The 21136-nt window shown below is 42.8% G+C and overlaps 3 protein-coding genes across 4 annotated transcripts in view; 1 reads left to right on the plus strand and 2 right to left on the minus strand.

Annotated features, from left to right (window-relative positions):
- Window positions 1-2432: 2432 nt before the first annotated feature.
- LOC147318413 (homeodomain-interacting protein kinase 1-like) lies at window positions 2433-5113 on the minus strand. The gene has a single exon (XM_086310342.1). The coding sequence runs from the start codon at window positions 4608-4610 to the stop codon at window positions 2685-2687; it is 1926 nt and encodes a 641-aa protein (XP_086166468.1). The 5' UTR covers window positions 4611-5113; the 3' UTR covers window positions 2433-2684.
- A 4274-nt stretch (window positions 5114-9387) lies between these two features.
- LOC147318414 (homeodomain-interacting protein kinase 1-like) lies at window positions 9388-11964 on the minus strand. The gene has a single exon (XM_086310341.1). It carries the CDS (start codon window positions 11563-11565, stop codon window positions 9640-9642), a length of 1926 nt encoding a protein of 641 aa, XP_086166467.1. The 5' UTR covers window positions 11566-11964; the 3' UTR covers window positions 9388-9639.
- A 113-nt stretch (window positions 11965-12077) lies between these two features.
- The window catches only part of mc2r (melanocortin 2 receptor), a 39308-nt gene continuing 30249 nt past the window's right edge, over window positions 12078-21136 (plus strand). Inside the window, exon 1 of one of the 2 annotated variants that reach the window (XM_086310345.1) lies at window positions 12078-12285. The gene's annotated coding sequence lies outside the window, so the exon portion shown is untranslated. The remainder of the gene's footprint in view (window positions 12286-21136) is intronic. The other variant, XM_086310346.1, reaches the window with a different exon arrangement.

The following is a 21136-nucleotide window of genomic DNA, read 5'->3' on the forward strand; positions in this document are numbered from 1 at the left end:
CGTTGGTCTTGTCTTTTGGCCAAATGCAGTATGGTTTGCAGCCAGTGTGTCTTAAGGCTTCTGTTGCTTTGAGTCTTTGCTGTTGCTGTGCTGTTATAGGGCTTGTTTCCACAATTTCATCAAATGGAGTGAAACATAAAAAACCAAGAACAAGGCAGCAGGACACAGGAAATCAGGCTACTTGATCAGAAGCAACACAGCAAATAAATTTGGAGTAAAAAACACTGTGGGTACTATATACTGCCAGGTAACTATAATATGGCATAAAGCATAAAGAGGCACTGAAAAAAGACAGGAGGGGGAGTGGCAGAGTGGCAGCGCTGAAGATGGCAAGATTTTTGTTGGGATTTGGACAGTATTAGCTTTGAGTACATGAGAGTGAAAGCTCAGGTTGATTGGTTTGGAGATGCAGAAAGGCAAGGTTGAGATGGGCAAACACTAGGAAAAGAGAAAGACCTCAGAGAAGAGTCATGGATTTAGTGAAGGATGACATGCAGAGGGTTGGTGTGACTGAAAAAAAAAGCTATGGATAGGGTGAGATGGAAGCAGACAGTCCGCTGTAGTGACCCTTAAAGGGAGCAGCTAAAAGAAAAAGAAGATTTTAGAAATAGTATATATGCAAAATAAGACATAGCCAAAAGAACACTAAGGAACACCAGAGTATAGATAGAAAGGGGCATAACATAGAGATAACTAAAGTAAATGAAAACTGTCTTCATCAATGTGCTTCAGTAAATATCAGTTCCACTGCACTAACCACACTCTCATCCAATGGTGTTGGTGGTGGAGGGTGGAGTGTTGGAGCGCCAACGCTTGCCCACCCCTCGATATAATTCTTTCTAAATAACATGAAGTGTAGCTTATGACTGACTCATTAACCAATTTGTCAATTAATTCATTTCTTTCTTTCTTGGACTGATGAATGACAGTTAGAATAGAATAGAATTCAACTTTATTGTCATTGCACATGCACAGGTACAGGGCAACGAAATGCAGTTTGCATCCATCCAGAAGTGCTTTAGTGATATAGGTATATTACAATATATATTAGCAATAGTATAGATATGTAAGTATATTACAGAAATGGGTCTATTATGGTATGTTGTAATGTACACGGTATGAAGTATGTTGTAAATATTCTATAACTATAAGTATGTACAGGCTGTAGTGAGTACAAGCTATGTACAGGATATGGACAGGATATAAATATAAAAAACTATACAGAATATGAAATAAATAACTTTACAGAATCTGAGATATACAGCTATACAGAAATGGGAACTATGCAAGTTGTAAACAGTTGTAGGATTAAAGATTATCGAATGTACAGAATGATTATTTACACAGAGCTATACAGTAGTGCAGTTAAGATAAGTGAGGGTGTAGATAGTTTCTACAGAGGCTATATAAAGTACTAGTGGTTGTGAGTGGTAGTTCACTCCATGTTATTATTGTGTGTTTGAGGGTACAGTTGTCCATTGTGGGGGTGTGTATGTTCAGTCCATGAGTTTAACGTGGGTCAGATGTCAGGAGGCAGAGTTCAGGAGTCTGACAGCTGTGGGGAAGAAGCTGTTCCGGTACCTGGTGGTCTTAGTCCGGAGGCTCCTGTGGCGCCTCCCAGAGGGCAGGAGGGTGAAGAGTCCATGTGATGGGTGACTGGGGTCTTTGATGATTTTCCCAGCCCTTTTCAGACACCGCTTCCTGTAGATGTATTTTATGGCAGCACTGACACTGAAAACCATTATGAAAAATGGGCATAGTATAATACAAGTCACAATGAATAAGTCAACAACATATGAGAGGTAATTTCAAAGAGCCTTCAGCGTAAGCCGTGGCAGCCTGTAAGTGAACTAATTCATTTTCTAAAAATACATATATAAAACCAAAACCATATAAACTACATATAACATATATACTATATCCACTTGTCTAGGAGAAGATGAGGAACATACAAAAGCTACAGTCACTAATGAGCAAAATGATTTGTAATCAGTGTATTACACCTTCATTTGAACTGTCTAACGTTGTGTAAATACAGAGTTATATGCCTTTTTATTATGTGACAAGAAAAGCAGATTATTGTCAAGAATCAGAATATGATCAGACTGTTAACCTAAATAAACAGAAAAAGGTAGACATTCAAAATCCAGACAACAAACCAGTTTAAACCGGTTGTTGTTATGACTTCACTGCATGAAATCGTAATTTGCATCAGTGGGAACAAGAGCTGGCCATTTATTTTCACACCACACAACAAAGAACCGCAGTGCTGAGACCAGCCCTCATCCAGTCACCTCAAGTTGAACTGTGGAGCAACCAGGGCCCCGATCAATTCAATCTGAAGCAGATCAGGTTAACACTTATCAAAAAGTGGCGGACCGAGAGGCAGTGACACCAGCGACAAAACAAAAACACTTGAGAGTAAGAGTTGATTCAAGTTGATTACATTTTATTTTGTACATTAAAAACATTAACAAAAAAAAGTTGCCTCAAGGCATTTTATACTGTAGAGTAAAGACCCTACAATATAAGAAAGAAACCCCAACAATCATATGACCCCCTGTGAGCAAGCACTTTGGCAACGGTGGACAGGAAAAACTCCCTTTTAACAGGAAGAAACCTGTGACAGAACCAGGCTCAGGGAGGGGCGGCCATCTGCCACGACCGGTTGGGGAGGGTTGATCTTAAGATTCTTCATCATATGAAGAAAAGCAAAACAGCCTTAAGAAAAAGTTTTTGATCCTTTTCCCTAATGAAAGCCGACCTTTCGGAGGCTTTGGTGTGATTATTCCTTCACTGCTGTCTGTACTTTCTGTGCTAGAATCTAAATCACTGGATTCAGAAGATCCTACCAGCGGTATTTGGGTACCAGGCTTTTGTTTGACACCCAGCCTACAAGACATGTCATCTTCTTCTTGCCATGCCAACCTGCGAAATGCAGGCTGATTCTTTTTGCGTGCAGCTGCTGGTCTCTGTCGGTTTCTTTGGATTTTAGCTGCATTCACACAGTTGTTAAAAGTGGAACACAGTCTAGATCTCCCACCGCTCTGTTCGCTGTTCCTTTTGATTTCACTGGACTTTACGAAAAAGTTTTTGATCCTTTTCCCTAATGAAAGCTGAGCTTTCGGAGGCTTTGGTGTGATTATTCCTTCTCTGCTGTCTCTACTTTCTGTGCTAGAATCTAAATCACTGGATTCAGAGTAAGATCCTACCAGCGGTATTTGGATAACAAGCTTTTGTTTGACACCCAGCCTACAAGACATGTCATCTTCTTCTTGCCATGCCCACCTGCGAAATGCAGGCTGATTCTTTTTGCGTGCAGCTGCTCTTCTCTGTCGGTTTCTTTGGATTTTAGCTGTTTTCACACAGTTGTTAAAAGTGGAAGCCCGTCTAGATCTCCCACCGCTCTGTTCGCTGTTCCTTTTGATTTCACTGGTGGTAACAAAGCTGTCGATTTCATTTTCTAGACTGAGGAGTGGGCACACTTCCATGCTCGTGCAGGATGACTTCGTGTAGCAATCTACTGCAGGGTCCTCAGGAAGATGTTTCATTGTAATGAAACGATGTCCCAGACCCTCAACAGGTGTGATTCTTTTTACAGGATCCACACACAGCATCCATTTGAGCAGGCTTAAAAATGCCGCTGTGTCTTCCACTTCGGATTCTGTGTTTGGCTGTGGGTGGTGTTTGGCGAAATCATCTATGCATGCATATTTTTCTGTGATTGTATTACTTTGTTTGATCACAGTGCCTGTAGATGCTGAATACTGAGCTGGTGTCTTCAGTACCCATGTGCGTTCTATTATCCCTTTCCTCATCCAGAAATATTTCGTACTGTACCTCCCTTCCTGTAACATGCGTTTATTAGGCTGACCAAGCATGTGAACAAAAGTTTGCATCATTTGATATTCACACCTGCTGAAAAACAGGTGGTGGCCCAAGTATAGAAAAGCTGCGACACAACCGAGAGTCCACATGTCTGCCGCTTCAGTCACCGGTATGCCCAACATGACCTCAGGGGCCCTGTAACTAAGGGCCTGAATAATAGTGCCAGGTGGAATTTTTGCAGGACTTGTGGCAAAACCAAAATCAATAAGTTTAACTTTATATGGCTGTTGAGACTGATTTACAAGCATGATATTATCAGGTTTGATGTCTGCATGCATCATACCTCTGCTCTTCAGAGCGGTAAGAGCCACAAACATCTGCTTTAAAATGACCCGAATATCACAGAGAGCCAGTGGACCGCGAGACCTTTTAGTCACGAAATCATGCAGACTAATGTCTAGCATTTCCATTGAAATGAAGGTGCGATGTTTGTACTCGAAAACTTCGTAGTACTTTACCAAATTGCACCGATCCCTATCCAGAACACTCAGTTCTTTTACAGCAGCGGCCTCTTTCCAAGCAAACTCGTTGTATTCCCTTTTAGCTGCCTTGACTGCTACCCTTTCAAAAGTGTCTAATTTTACACATTCCACCACTCTCCCAAAGCTTCCTTGTCCGAGGAGCTTATATACCATGTATTTACATGTTTTACTTTGAATGAGGGCGTTCGTTTGTAAACCCTCATCACTGTCATAAGACAACGAAGACGAATCCGAAACCATTTTTTCACAAATATATCTAAAGTTTTACACCTGGGCAAAACAATGTGACCGCAGTATGAAGCTGGCAGGTTCTGTCAGTAGGCGGGTGTAGCAGGCTATTTATACCTTTTGGATCAATGGCAGCGTTCGCTCACTGTGATGTCACCGAGTGACGCAACAGAGCGTAATGCTTTGATCCGGAGCAGCGGTTAAGAGCTTAAGAAGGTCTCTGGTTAGGAAGATAAACTGCTTGACTGGCAGTCCACATCTGTGTACGTTTGAAAATTTCCCTTTGTTGATATTTTTTAAATTCCTACTTTTAAATAATGTTAAACAATCCCGATACAACAGCGACGTGTCCTCAGCTGCTGTGATCTTTTTCAAGTTTTACATTTGCAGGACTTTGAAGTTATCTGTCACGGTTGCGCTGGCAGACCGTGGCGATGTGGGGAAAATAGGGCCCAAAACCCAGGACTGTGTGCGATGAATGCAGTTGCGTTTATTTACAGTGATGTAAATATTATGCAATAAATCTCCGTGCGCGCCCCTGACTCCCGTGCCGTGTCTTCTTCCGTACTCCTGTCGGGAAATAACAGAGGCAGCCGTTGGTACAATTAACTTCACTGTAGCAAGCTGGACAACTGAAGGGCAGTCTCACGCAATAATCCGGGATCGCGGAGCTCTCAGGCTGTGTCCCAATCCAGCGACCGCATGCTTCGGAGTACGAGCACGGTACTTATAGTACGGTGAGTACTGCAAGTACGAGAAGTGCGGAAGTGAGAGGCTCGTGAAATGGGCCTTTGTCGCGCTGTTCAGGTTGCCTAGCAACCATGATACTAACCGCGAGACACGTTACATACAGCTTTGTGTGACAGAAATGAAGGAGAAAAATGTTTTGTTGGTCATTCATTTTTGTCATGACATCACTTTGATTAGCTGAGTATCTGAGGCTGAGACCACGGGACTGTAAACATGATTGTTGGGCCTCATTTCTGTGCTGAACAGTCATTTAAGATTAGTTAGTAAATAACAATTAGCTAATGTTGTTCATGAGACTAAAATCATCTCTCTGTGGTAATGTAAATATAATATGGCCAATACCAAAGTTATTTACCATATTAATCGTTATTAGTTATTACAGCAGTGAACTTGAACTCTGAGCTTTAGTAAAGAGTTGCAAAAGTTGCAGCTATTTCCTGTCACCTTACATCTTCACTCAAAGTCGAGTATCTTTGACAGTGTATATACAGATGTATTATATATAAGAGACAAATATTGTTTGTTTAATACGTTGGCATTATTACATTTGGCTCAATATTTACATACATGTGTAAAAAGGAAAACGTACGAGCTGTGAAAACTGTGTCTGATAGAATGAAGAGTAGAATGATATATGAAATATTCCTTTATTGGGTGAGAAAATCAGACCATGTCATAACTGCATGCATGAATGCAACGGTGGAGACGTGGAACTCACACTTTTCTCCTTTGACGAACAATCGGTTTTCGAGGAGTCGTTGCAGGACCTGTCTGACATGGGTCTCGTGCTCGGATTGGTTTCTGGAAAAGATCAGGATGTCATCTAGATAGACAAAAACAAAACGGTTAATGAAGTCTCTGAGCACGTCGTTCACCAGGGCTTGGAACACCGCAGGGGCGTTAGTGAGACCAAAGGGCATGACAAGGTACTCGAAGTGGCCGAGGTGGGTGTTGAAGGCGGTCTTCCACTCATCGCCCTCACGGATGCGAACCAGATGGTATGCGTTTCGCAAATCCAGTTTGGTGAAAACAGTAGCCCCCTGGAGGAGCTCGAAGGCCGAACTGAGGAGCGGCAGAGGGTATTTATTTTTTACTGTGATGTTGTTTAATCCGCGATAGTCAATGCATGGCCGGAGGGTTTTATCCTTCTTTTCGACAAAGAAGAAGCCTGCCGCGACTGGAGAGGTGGAGGCCCGAATGAGGCCGGCAGCCAGGGATTCCGTGATGTACTTGTCCATAGCGTCTCGTTCTGGAAGTGAGATGCTATATAGCCGACTGGTGGGTAAAGGAGCTCCCGGGAGCAGTTCGATAGCACAGTCATAGGGTCTATGCGGAGGAAGTGACTGGGCGCGGGCCTTTTGAAACACCTCAGCTAGGTCGTGATAAACAGAGGGCACATTAGTTAAATCAGCTGATTTCAATACCCCAGGAGAGGGCGTTTCAGTGCTTGGAGGCGAGGCTGCTTTAAGGCAGGTCATGTGGCAGTCCTCCCCCCACCCAGTGACACGCCCCTTTAGCCAATCTATGTGAGGGTTGTGCTGTTGTAGCCAAGGATGGCCGAGAACTAGTGGAGTGCGAGTTGCTTTAAACACCAAAAAACAGATTTCTTCAGAATGATTGCCAGAGAGGGTGAGCTCGACAGGCTCAGTCACCAGAGTGATGTCTGGAAGGCGTTGACCTGACAATGCCGTAACACGTAATGCATGAGGCAGGGGCTCCAATAGTAACCCAAGTTGCCGGGCTAACTGACAGTCAATAAAGTTTTGTTCCGCCCCAGAGTCGATTAACACAGATAGGGAGCGGCTCTTAGAGTGAATGGAAAGCGTGGCCGGTAGTGTTAAACGGGGAGGAGCTTCTTCCTGGCTCAGCTCGCCCACCAGTACTCCTACCATCACTGGCGGGCGCGCCCTTTTGCCCGCGAAGGGCAGGTAGCCACAACATGTCCCCTGTGACCACAATAGAGGCACTCACCGGCGGTAATCCGGCGCTGACGCTCCGCTGCGGTGAGATGGGAGCCGCCCAGCTGCATGGGTTCCTCTCCGTCCCCGCTCTCGTGAGTCCGGGAGGGGCCGGCATCTGCCATGGCGCCGGTGCCAGAGACTCCCGCAGCCTCATGGAGGTTGTAGTTCCGCTGCGACCGGCGAGCCCGTAACCGCTCATCCACCTTAATGCACAGGGACATTAGCTCATTAAAGGAGGCAGGGAGATCACGCATGATTAGCTTGTCCCTTAATTCTTCTCTGATATTGTTCAGCAACGTGCTCCGTAGCGCCTCCTGATTCCACCCTGCCTCTTCTGCCAGAATCCAGAAGTCGATAGCGTATTCAGACATGCTTCTCCTACCTTGTTTGAAGTTGAGGAGACGGAGAGCAGCGGCCTCTGCCCCGGTGCCTGGGTTAAACACATTCTTAAATTTGGAGAGAAAGTCAGCGTAGGTGATGACAGGATCAGAGTTTAACACAACCTGGGCCCACTTTAGTGCACGGCCCCTCAGAAGTTGAACTAAATAAGTGATCTTCGCCCCATCGTTGCTATGAAAACGCTGCAGCTCGCGAAACGTCAGAGACACCTGAGCCAAAAATCCGGCACATTTGTCAGACTCACCCGAGAATGGTTCCGGTGTGGGTAAAGGTCCGTCAGACGGCGTACCGACCCGCGGTGAGCTACCTGACGCTACGGCGGGCGGTGCCGCCTGGGGAGCCGGGCTGGGCGGCTGGGGATTCCCTGGTTGCGCATTTCCCTCCAGCGGTATTAACTGCGCCACCGCCAGGGTCAATGTGGCGACATCCTGCCGTAGCTGCCCGAGCATTTGTTCATGGCGGGCCAGCGCGGCTTCCTGGGCGGCCAGAGCCCGGCCCACGGGGTCCTGTCCTGCTGAGTCCATAATGGCTGGATCGTTCTGTTAGGGGTTCCGAAAGAGACTCAGGCGCAGGCCAGGGTTTTCCTTTAAGCGAAGGACAGTGCGTTTATTTACAGTGAACACATACACCAAGTGGCTATATACAACGTGCAGGGGAAACGGGTCCGGGTCGCCAGGGTCCGTGGGAAACAGGATTGGGAGAAGGGTGTTCCACACTTTCTGTACAAAAAGTTCCCCCTTCAATCACTCCTCTCCGCATCGGGTTCCAAAAACGATCTACACAAAAAACGTCGGGTTAGCAGGATAATAATAAGAAATTCTCAAGGTGAAGGTTAGCCGAAACACAAGTCTAACTGACACTGATAGCTCAACGATCCAGCGAAGACTAGTGCAGACTCGCCATCTAAGTAGTGCAGTAATCAGCTGGGATCAGCGGCCGGTGTGGTGATGAGCAGGTGTGTGGGCCAGCAGCGGGAGCCCGCAGTGAGCATCGCCGTGGCGAGAGAGAGAGAGAGAGTGAGAGAGAGAGGGCGAGAGAGCAAACAAACCACAAACATATTGCCCAATAGAGGATTGACCAGCGGGGCACAGGGACCATGACAGTGGCAGCCTGTAAGTGAACTAATTCATTTTCTAAAAATACATATATAAAACCAAAACCATATAAACTACATATAACATATATACTATATCCACTTGTCTAGGAGAAGATGAGGAACATACAAAAGCTACAGTCACTAATGAGCAAAATGATTTGTAATCAGTGTATTACACCTTCATTTGAACTGTCTAACGTTGTGTAAATACAGAGTTATATGCCTTTTTATTATGTGACAAGAAAAGCAGATTATTGTCAAGAATCAGAATATGATCAGACTGTTAACCTAAATAAACAGAAAAAGGTAGACATTCAAAATCCAGACAACAAACCAGTTTAAACCGGTTGTTGTTATGACTTCACTGCATGAAATTGTAATTTGCATCAGTGGGACACCACACAACAAAGAACCGCAGTGCTGAGACCAGCCCTCATCCAGTCACCTCAAGTTGAACTGTGGAGCAACCAGGGCCCCGATCAATTCAATCTGAAGCAGATCAGGTTAACACTTATCAAAAAGTGGCGGACCGAGAGGCAGTGACACCAGCGACAAAACAAAAACACTTGAGAGTAAGAGTTGATTCAAGTTGATTACATTTTATTTTGTACATTAAAAACATTAACAAAAAAAAGTTGCCTCAAGGCATTTTATACTGTAGAGTAAAGACCCTACAATATAAGAAAGAAACCCCAACAATCATATGACCCCCTGTGAGCAAGCACTTTGGCAACGGTGGACAGGAAAAACTCCCTTTTAACAGGAAGAAACCTGTGACAGAACCAGGCTCAGGGAGGGGCGGCCATCTGCCACGACCGGTTGGGGAGGGTTGATCTTAAGATTCTTCATCATATGAAGAAAAGCAAAACAGCCTTAAGAAAAAGTTTTTGATCCTTTTCCCTAATGAAAGCCGACCTTTCGGAGGCTTTGGTGTGATTATTCCTTCACTGCTGTCTGTACTTTCTGTGCTAGAATCTAAATCACTGGATTCAGAAGATCCTACCAGCGGTATTTGGGTACCAGGCTTTTGTTTGACACCCAGCCTACAAGACATGTCATCTTCTTCTTGCCATGCCAACCTGCGAAATGCAGGCTGATTCTTTTTGCATGCAGCTGCTGGTCTCTGTTGGTTTCTTTGGATTTTAGCTGCATTCACACAGTTGTTAAAAGTGGAACACAGTCTAGATCTCCCACCGCTCTGTTCGCTGTTCCTTTTGATTTCACTGGACTTTACGAAAAAGTTTTTGATCCTTTTCCCTAATGAAAGCTGAGCTTTCGGAGGCTTTGGTGTGATTATTCCTTCTCTGCTGTCTCTACTTTCTGTGCTAGAATCTAAATCACTGGATTCAGAGTAAGATCCTACCAGCGGTATTTGGATAACAAGCTTTTGTTTGACACCCAGCCTACAAGACATGTCATCTTCTTCTTGCCATGCCCACCTGCGAAATGCAGGCTGATTCTTTTTGCGTGCAGCTGCTCTTCTCTGTCGGTTTCTTTGGATTTTAGCTGTTTTCACACAGTTGTTAAAAGTGGAAGCCCGTCTAGATCTCCCACCGCTCTGTTCGCTGTTCCTTTTGATTTCACTGGTGGTAACAAAGCTGTCGATTTCATTTTCTAGACTGAGGAGTGGGCACACTTCCATGCTCGTGCAGGATGACTTCGTGTAGCAATCTACGGCAGGGTCCTCAGGAAGATGTTTCATTGTAATGAAACGATGTCCCAGACCCTCAACAGGTGTGATTCTTTTTACAGGATCCACACACAGCATCCATTTGAGCAGGCTTAAAAATGCCGCTGTGTCTTCCACTTCGGATTCTGTGTTTGGCTGTGGGTGGTGTTTGGCTAAATCATCTATGCATGCATATTTTTCTGTGATTGTATTACTTTGGTTGATCACAGTGCCTGTAGATGCTGAATACTGAGCTGGTGTCTTCAGTACCCATGTGCGTTCTATTATCCCTTTCCTCATCCAGAAATATTTCGTACTGTACCTCCCTTCCTGTAACATGCGTTTATTAGGCTGACCAAGCATGTGAACAAAAGTTTGCATCATTTGATATTCACACCTGCTGAAAAACAGGTGGTGGCCCAAGTATAGAAAAGCTGCGACACAACCGAGAGTCCACATGTCTGCCGATTCAGTCACCGGTATGCCCAACATGACCTCAGGGGCCCTGTAACTAAGGGCCTGAATAATAGTGCCAGGTGGAATTTTTGCAGGACTTGTGGCAAAACCAAAATCAATAAGTTTAACTTTATATGGCTGTTGAGACTGATTTACAAGCATGATATTATCAGGTTTGATGTCTGCATGCATCATACCTCTGCTCTTCAGAGCGGTAAGAGCCACAAACATCTGCTTTAAAATGACCCGAATATCACAGAGAGCCAGTGGACCGCGAGACCTTTTAGTCACGAAATCATGCAGACTAATGTCTAGCATTTCCATTGAAATGAAGGTGCGATGTTTGTACTCGAAAACTTCGTAGTACTTTACCAAATTGCACCGATCCCTATCCAGAACACTCAGTTCTTTTACAGCAGCGGCCTCTTTCCAAGCAAACTCGTTGTATTCCCTTTTAGCTGCCTTGACTGCTACCCTTTCAAAAGTGTCTAATTTTACACATTCCACCACTCTCCCAAAGCTTCCTTGTCCGAGGAGCTTATATACCATGTATTTACATGTTTTACTTTGAATGAGGGCGTTCGTTTGTAAACCCTCATCACTGTCATAAAACGACGAAGACGAATCCGAAACCATTTTTTCACAAATATATCTAAAGTTTTACACCTGGGCAAAACAATGTGACCGCAGTATGAAGCTGGCAGGTTCTGTCAGTAGGCGGGTGTAGCAGGCTATTTATACCTTTTGGATCAATGGCAGCGTTCGCTCACTGTGATGTCACCGAGTGACGCAACAGAGCGTAATGCTTTGATCCGGAGCAGCGGTTAAGAGCTTAAGAAGGTCTCTGGTTAGGAAGATAAACTGCTTGACTGGCAGTCCACATCTGTGTACGTTTGAAAATTTCCCTTTGTTGATATTTTTTAAATTCCTACTTTTAAATAATGTTAAACAATCCCGATACAACAGCGACGTGTCCTCAGCTGCTGTGATCTTTTTCAAGTTTTACATTTGCAGGACTTTGAAGTTATCTGTCACGGTTGCGCTGGCAGACCGTGGCGATGTGGGGAAAATAGGGCCCAAAACGCAGGACTGTGTGCGATGAATGCAGTTGCGTTTATTTACAGTGATGTAAATATTATGCAATAAATCTCCGTGCGCGCCCCTGACTCCCGTGCCGTGTCTTCTTCCGTACTCCTGCCGGGAAATAACAGAGGCAGCCGTTGGTACAATTAACTTCACTGTAGCAAGCTGGACAACTGAAGGGCAGTCTCACGATCCGGGATCGAGGAGCTCTCAGGCTGTGTCCCAATCCAGCGACCGCATGCTTCGGAGTACGAGCACGGTACTTATAGTACGGTGAGTACTGCAAGTACGAGAAGTGCGGAAGTGAGAGGCTCGTGAAATGGGCCTTTGTCGCGCTGTTCAGGTTGCCTAGCAACCATGATACTAACCGCGAGACACGTTACATACAGCTTTGTGTGACAGAAATGAAGGAGAAAAATGTTTTGTTGGTCATTCATTTTTGTCATGACATCACTTTGATTAGCTGAGTATCTGAGGCTGAGACCACGGGACTGTAAACATGATTGTTGGGCCTCATTTCTGTGCTGAACAGTCATTTAAGATTAGTTAGTAAATAACAATTAGCTAATGTTGTTCATGAGACTAAAATCATCTCTCTGTGGTAATGTAAATATAATATGGCCAATACCAAAGTTATTTACCATATTAATCGTTATTAGTTATTACAGCAGTGAACTTGAACTCTGAGCTTTAGTAAAGAGTTGCAAAAGTTGCAGCTATTTCCTGTCACCTTACATCTTCACTCAAAGTCGAGTATCTTTGACAGTGTATATACAGATGTATTATATATAAGAGACAAATATTGTTTGTTTAATACGTTGGCATTATTACATTTGGCTCAATGTTTACATACATGTGTAAAAAGGAAAACGTACGAGCTGTGAAAACTGTGTCTGATAGAATGAAGAGTAGAATGATATATGAAATATTCCTTTATTGGGTGAGAAAATCAGACCATGTCATAACTGCTGTAAGTCACACAGAATAGATATCAGAGCCTTAAACAGGCTGACTTCTGCTAAATGGGTCAAACTGGGCAGAAAGTCTATAAACACATAACATCCTAGAATATGATGTAACACTATAGATCAACTTAGCTCAGAATATATAAAGCATATAAACAGTTACAGCAATATGATGCAACAAACACAGCAGCTACTGATCCAAAATACTCAAAGCTTCATAGAACTGAAACCAACATTGTTTTCAGTTCTATGAAGCTTTGAGTATTTTGGATCAGCTAAAAATAAATTTTTAGCTCCATTCTGCTGCTGATACAGACTTTAGGTTTCTGAACATTAAACTTGTTGCTGCCTTTCATAGTGTGTAACTTGAAGGCCCTGAGTACTTTCTCCCACACTGAAAACACTGGGATGATAACATTATTTGAACATTACCTAATAAGACTGATTCAGCACAGACAGTTATGTTAAACTTTCCTAGCAGTCCTTCACAAACAGGGAACAGTCTGTCTATTCTCTCCATCTGTCAGCTGCTGCTGGCTCTTCCTCCTCCTCTTCCTCACACACCGCTGAGTTTGTCCTGGTGGATCATCAGGGGTGCAAAGCCTCACAGATGATGTGCAGCAGTGGGTCCCTCAGTCTGTCCTCACTCTGGACACTTGCAGTCGTCACACATGGAAATCAAATGTGTGATAAGCTGCAGGATTCAAACACAAGTGTAACTTATAAACACATGTTCATACTTTTATTCCACAATCAGAGAGAAAGAAACAGAGAGAGAGTGCAGGACAGACAGGTGACAGTCTCAGGTGTACACACTGCTACAAACAGGAGGATTTAGTGTTTGTGTTATTACGGGTGTAAACAAGAAGAGTTCCAGATGGTACAGTGGACACATGTGTGACCCCCTTGATTAAAGCATCTTTCCTTCAGCTTAACGAGTGAACCGTCAGCTCGTTCAAACACACGTTAAAGTCCGTTTGGCTCGACACCACCGAACAGAGGCAGCAATATAACATAGCTAACATTAACAGTGCAGTGAATCCTGCTTGTGCCGTGATGTTCAGGACTGCAAACCGAGCAGCATCACTGACTTTCAGCCTGTTGTGTTTGTGGATATATGACTGACTTTAATTATCCACAAAATCATCACATTCTCTGTAAGATTAAGGTCGACTATCTAACGGCGTATAAAGTAAAGGGTTTAAAACAAAGTAAATGCTGAAAGTACAAACATCACTAATGTCACATAACTTTGCCGGCATGTGGCCAACAGCAATGTTTTAATTAGTGATGTGACGTTCTGTATCGAGGCTTCGAAGCTTGTGTCGAGTAATTGAGGGGGCGTTTCCGCGATGCGCGTATCGAGGCTTGCTTCATTTATGGGAGGAGCTGAAAATGGTGACGTCCGAAGCCTCGCTGCCCGGCTGTACCACGTGACTGGTTCATTAAGTGGTTCAAACTTTGCCGCGAGCTATGACAGCGATATAAAGCCCTCAGACTTCATTCAAAATGTGGGTGTTTGATGGAGAGCTGCAGTTAGTGAGTGTTTGGAGGTTTATGAGAGTGAGGAGAGAAAGTCAGGAGAGAATGGAGCCAGCTAAGAAGAGGAGGATGTCCTCCCCTGTGTGGGAACATTTTGATTTTATTCCTCCCAACAAGGTTTGTAAATTTCTACAGAAGATGTATTTTCATAATACTGATGGTGCAATACAATTTATGTTAAGCTGTCTTGACTTTTGTACAAGGTGAAGTGTTTGCTATTAGGGGTGCAACGATACACAAAATTCACGGTTCGGTTCGATACTTTGGTGTCACGGTTCGATATTTTTTCGATACAAAAAAAATGTTCATGCCTTTTTAATTTGTCATTTATTAAGATTATAAATATATATTTTAACTCAAAAGTACAGTTTTTAAATTTAACCCTAACCCTTGTGCGTGTTTTTTATTTTGACAGCGAATGCGCACCTGCGGACCACTTATGTGCAGCCCTGGTTATATAGCTCGTCATACTGCAGCCACAGAAATTCTTTTGTCCATGAAACCATAAAGCTGCACTTTCTTTTTGCCTTATAGTCTGATTTGTCATAACTTTTCCGTTTTGTGGTAAGCTTTTCTTTGGCTGTCACTTCTTCACCCTGACCTGTCTTATTTGGCTCAGCAGAACTGAAATGCTTTTACACATGGACTCACATAAGCTCAGCGATTCTCTGCGCGATCAACCTCTCACATGTTTAAGCTGCGGGAGATTTCACTTGTCATGTTTGCATAGTAAGCTAACGATTGATAAGACGATGTCAGAGGAATTGGTGCACAAATTATCATCACTCACCAATCAGTACTGTCACTCTCTATACACAGTTCACACGATTGCAAAGTGAAAGCAAAAAAACAAGCGCAAATTCAAACGCGACTTCAATATGTCACATATTGACAGTGGCTCACCGATGCCAATGACATAATTACCCAGCTACATTTCTGAAAGAATGCAAAAGCATTGACATATATTTTTCCTTCCTACAATAGCCCGACGGGCAGGGAAGAGATAGATTTTGGTAGCCCGACTGAAAAAAATCGCTAGCTCCGGGACGTCGGGCTAGGGATATTGCGAGCCCTGTATCTGATTGAGGAATCACTCATCTTTGGAAAAGAGAGTTTATTACAGAGAAATGTCTCTTTCCAAAATAAAAGCTATACTATCCGCTTCTTCTGGGCTATATTCTCAGCAGCATAAGGAGAATCATGTGCTAACAGCTGTCTAAATGACTCGGCTAAAGTTAGTAGCATGCTTGCTTTTTTTTGTCTGCTTCCACTTGTCTTTGCACTAGGATGATGTCGGCGTAAATGTGCAGTCATATTCGTTGTGTTCCCACTAGTGCTTTCAGGTTAATCTCGTTGAAATGACCTTAACGCCACAACACGGCAAATCTCCGTTAACGAGCTACCGCCGATCGCTCCGTGCATGGGGCTAGACGGCCAACACGTTAACGAGCTAACTGCGCTAACACACTAGTTCCCACCCATGTAATTGAGCATTGCATGGCACATCCAACATACTGTTTTACTTTAGTCCATGACTGGCTTACCTTCAGGGTCATACATCACATGAAAACCAAAATAATTCCAAACGCCAGATCTGAATGAGGTTCAATTTGCCTGTTGCAAGGAGAGCTTAACTTCTGTCTCGCTAGCTTGCCCTGCGCTCTTCCTTCTGACTATGCTGTCTGTGTTGAGCGCTCAGTGGATCTGCACTGGACAGTGCAGCCTAGGCGGAGTAGTCGAACACAGATTCACTGAGCGCTCAACACAGACAGCATCGTCAGAAGGAGAATTGATAAAATAAATTACAAATGTTGTATTGTTCGGTACATATGCGTACCGAACCGAAAGCACTGTATCGAACGGTTCAATATCGATACGAATATCGTTGCACCCCTAATATATATATATATATATATATATATATATATATATATATATATATATATATATATATATATATATATATATATATATATATATATGTGTGTGTGTGTGTGTGTGTGTGTGTGTGTGTATTTATATAGCGCTTTACATATCCAGTCATACACACATTTATACAAATATATGCGGTGGCCCCTAAAGACAAAACACGTACAAACTCCAAAACACATTTCTAGCATTAACTGAACTTCCAAAACAAACCCATAAACTGTGGGTGGGTTCCTCCGGGATTTTCACACAGCTGAATAAACGTTAAACAGAAAACTGATTAAACAAAAGTGTGAGACGGTGAGAATTTTCGCCAGTGTCCTGTTATATTTTAGATAGCAAGGAGCAGACGGCCGAGTTTATTAAACTCCACCTACACAGCGGTGACGCAAATCTGAAGGCTAGACTGTCCTTCTTCGCAGACACGCAGTCTCCGCCCCTCACGTGACGTGAATATTTGTATTGTTTAATTAAATTAGACTTTACGGTATTTACATTATGAACGCACACACATTCATTTTAATACAAATGTTTTATTTTTTTTTTCAATCGACCGCTCGGGGAAAAACTATAATTATCATTTTTTCGCGGGAGGTCAAAGGTTACTAACAAAATGGCCGAACACGCTGGAGCGGGCGTCACAATACTATGAGCTGCCGAGCAGAGAAGGGGATATTTGGATGCTTTGATGCGCATTGAGTGGAGCATTTGTGGAGTAAACTTTCGCCTACTTTCACATCAGTCATCCGGTGGTGCCTGTGAGCACAGTGCTGACGTGTTACTGTAAAACTTTAAAACAAATGTTCACTTATTCATATGGATAGTGTCAGCCACAGAGAAAGAACCTAAGCCATATATAGACAGGCTCCTATACCATAGAGACATCAAATAACATCATCCGTCCTGTGTATGCGAGCCAATGTCGTATTTGCAAATGAAATGTTAGGTCGAGCTGGTGTTTGTGTGAAGGAAGAACAATGGCTGTTCCGAGGTTTCACAGAAAATAAGATGCTTTTGATGCACCAGCACTCCGGGGTCCAAGTCAAAAACATTCTGATTTATCGAGACTCACACAGACAAAAAGAGCTACAGGTAGGTGTTTTCTCTCTCAGCATTGGTCACTAATGATGTTTGGGAGCACAACTCTCCCTCATCAAAACGAGGAATCTAATAGTCAGCTTCCATTAAAAAAAAGAAGCTTTTTTGTCACAGTGTTCTGATGCCAGCCCCACAAGGGAATTTTCAAATCATCCCTCAGCAGCCACAACAGCTTTGTGTTACATAAGTTAAACAGAGGAGCAGGATCTTAGAGAGTTTCTTTGTGAATTTGTTTCATTTTATAACATGGTAAAAGTCCGTAAATTCACAACTAATACAACTGTATTATATCACGCGGCAGCAAGGTGGAACAGTGGTTAGCACAGCTGCCGCACAGTAAGAAGGTCCTGAGTTCAATTCCACCATCAGGCCGGGGTCTTTCCTCCCACCCTCCAAAGACATGTAGTTTGTGGGGATAGGTTAATTGATTAATCCAAATTTCCCATAGGTGTGAATGTGAGCACGAATGGTTGTCTGTCTCTATATGTTAGCCCTGCGACAGATTGGTAACTGTTCCAGGGTGTACCTTGCCCCTCGCCCTATGACAGCTGGGATAGGCTCCAGCGCCCCCCGCAACCCTGAAAAGGATAAGTGGAAGCTAGCTCGATGGATGGACAACTGTATTATTTCTGCAGTGAGTTGGACTGACTATAACTTTGTTTGAAAAAACAAAGGATGTACTTTGCAGCAGGAAATGAAAAAGCCTGGTGCCTAAAGTGAAATCCTTTAAATTCTACTGGATGGCTGTAAGCATCTTTTTGTTTTCCAGCACTGGCTGCTTCTCCTCTGCTTATTTCCTTCTGTCAAAATAGTTTCCTTCTGAGAATTACTGCTGACCCCGTTAAGAGCAGAGTACAGATTAATGGAGTTGTTCTTTCACTAATCAGTATTCTCTAGGAGGCACTACAGATTGTCTGTAGTGCAACTCAATGACCTCTCAAATGGGGTCTGCCCAGCAGCCATGCAAAGCAATCACAAAAAGATATTACTTCTGAATGTTTCAGTAGAGACTTTAATGTGTCACTAAGGCCTAATAGGTTTTTATAAGTTTTTCATTTTGTGGCACAAATGGCCTGTTAGTCACTAAACTATTGCACTTAAAAGTGTAACATATGCATTCAAATTACTAGGAAACAACTTGTTAAATGTAAGATTTGTGTAATTAAATTACAAAAGAAATCTGAAATTTCAGTTTAGAATTTGTTGGCAATCACAAAGGGGTTCCACCTGAATATAACCATCCCCAAAAAGTCTACATGTAGAACATGCGTTTTGGGTGTTTATTGGTGAATTTATAGTCCTTGATTATTGTTATTCATGGTTTTGGATTTTCATTGTTTTCTGCTTATCTTATATTAGTTTCTAGAATTTAGGTTTCTGTTACTTTGCCTTCCCCGTGTTCTCGTCTCCGTGTTCCCTCTATCTCTCCTGCCAGTCGTGTCTTATGTCTCAGTGTCTTGTCTGTGTCTTTGTGATTTTTGCTGTGAGTTTTGCTTTCCCTTGTCTCATTATGTCTAATTAGTCCCAGCTGTATTTCTCTCTTGTTTCCTATTCCCTTGTTACTCCTTTATATATTTAAGCTCTGTGTTTTTCCATTGCCCTTTGTCATGTTGTACCTCCTCATAAGTCTCCCTGTGGTCCTGATTTCAGTGTTAGTTCCATCTTTCTAGTTTCTCAGTGTTCTTTTCCTAGTTTTCAAGTTTAGTTTTATAGTTTTTTGTGCTTTTTGGACAAATATAATTGGAATATCATCTGCTGTACAATTCCTTACAAGGAGGTATTCCTACAGCCATTGAAAAAGAGAGTTTTCAATGGACTCTAATTAGCTCAGGCCACTTTTCGGTATATTGGTCTCTCACATAGTTATGGAGATATTTTGGCCTTTACATTTAAAATTTATAATTTGGCTTCTTTACAACATTGCTTCAGGTCATTGAGGTTTGCAGGCATTCATTTATCCATCCATCCATCCATCCATTCGCTTCTGCTTATCCTTTTCAGGGTCGCGGGGGGCGCTGGAGCCTATCCCAGCTGTCATAGGGCGAAAGGCGGGGTACACCCTGGACAGGTCGCTAGTCTGTCGCAGGGCTAACACATAGGGACAGACAACCATTCGCACTCACATTCACTCACACATTCACACCTAGTGGCAATTTGGATTATCCAATTAACCTATCCCCACAAGCTGCATGTCTTTGGACGGTGGGAGGAAGCCGGAGTACCCGGAGAGAACCCACGCAAACACGGGGAGAACATGCAAACTCCACACAGAAAGACCCCGGCCTGATGGTGGAATTGAACAGCATAAATTAATTTCTTTATCAGTCATTCTGCTGTAGATTTGCTGCTGCGCTTTGTCATGACTTTATTTCAGCCAAGCTTTAGCTGTCAGATAAATGACCAAACATTTGACTCTACTTTGATACATAGAGTTCGTGGTCAATTCAATGACTGCAAGGCCCCGAGGTCCTTTGACTATAAAACGAGCCCAAATCAGCACCTCTCCACCACCATCCTTGGTAGGTCATATGAGATGATTGTACTGACATGTTCTCTTTGCTTTTCCACCAAACATCGTGTTGTGCATTAAAACCAAATATCTCCACTTTGCTCTCACCTATCATAAGGACATTCCTCTTCTTGGATGAGTCTTGTGGTTGTCTCAGATACAACAAGTCATACTTGTGAAGTCTTTTTCTAATTGTACTGTTATGAACTTAAATATTTAACATGCTAATTGAAACCTGTGGAGTCTGAGATGTAGTCCTTGTATTTTCTGTCCTTTCTCTGAGCATTAAACAGTCTGACCTAGGGGTGAATTTGCTGTGTCACTAACTCCTGGTAAGATTGTGGCATTGTGTTGATGCACCTGAATGCTTCAGAATAGCAAACTGCCAAAACATAAAATTGGATACATTTACTCATGATTAGTTTATCACTTGTATTTGAGTAGTAACACTTGGCTGCTACTTACCTTCTTAGTCCTGATGGAAACAGTAAGGACACACTTAGTTTTTCACAGGACTGCAGAGAGGCTGTTAAAACTTCAGAAAAGGACATAGAAATAACTGCAGTGAAGCTTGTTTACCAGCCATTAAAAATGCTGACATTATCACAATGTTTGATGTCAAACAGAGTGAAACATCGACAGCCTGTAGTGGAACATTCTGTGATATTGTTTAGATAAAAGAAAACATATGTGATAAAACTACTCAAATCCAAGATGTTCAAAGTACCCGATGTCCATTGATGATGTTTTCTTGGATCAACCACCAGTTCTTTGACATCCAATTTTGGCTGAAAAGTGAAAGGTAGCTATTACATAGACTTGAATTCAGCCTATTTTTAACCACTCACCAATTCACATTTACCCACTGAATGATTTTTCCTTTGATTATATTTGTTAAAAGACTTCAAAATACTAATCTAAAAGTTTCCTGCCACTCTTCAGCCCAGTGTAGGTTATAAAAGGATATCTTTTTCATGACATCTTTTAAATGACCCAACAACAATTTAATAAAGAAATTGAAATAATTAAATAACTTATTATGCATTGGCAAAAATAACTAAAGCAATAATAATTGGAATAA

The sequence above is a fragment of the Aulonocara sp. 'chitande type north' Nkhata Bay genome, linkage group LG11 (genome assembly GCF_057382095.1).
Source record: "Aulonocara sp. 'chitande type north' Nkhata Bay isolate Kocher_YH1m ecotype deep benthic linkage group LG11, A_spYH_male_GT1.1, whole genome shotgun sequence".
In the NCBI taxonomy this organism is placed as follows: Eukaryota; Metazoa; Chordata; class Actinopteri; order Cichliformes; family Cichlidae; genus Aulonocara; species Aulonocara sp. 'chitande type north' Nkhata Bay.

Coding starts and splice junctions, on each gene's coding strand:
- LOC147318413 (XM_086310342.1), bottom strand. CDS start 4,610: ATGGTTTCGGATTCGTCTTCGTTGTCTTATGACAGTGATGAGGGTTTA.
- LOC147318414 (XM_086310341.1), bottom strand. CDS start 11,565: ATGGTTTCGGATTCGTCTTCGTCGTTTTATGACAGTGATGAGGGTTTA.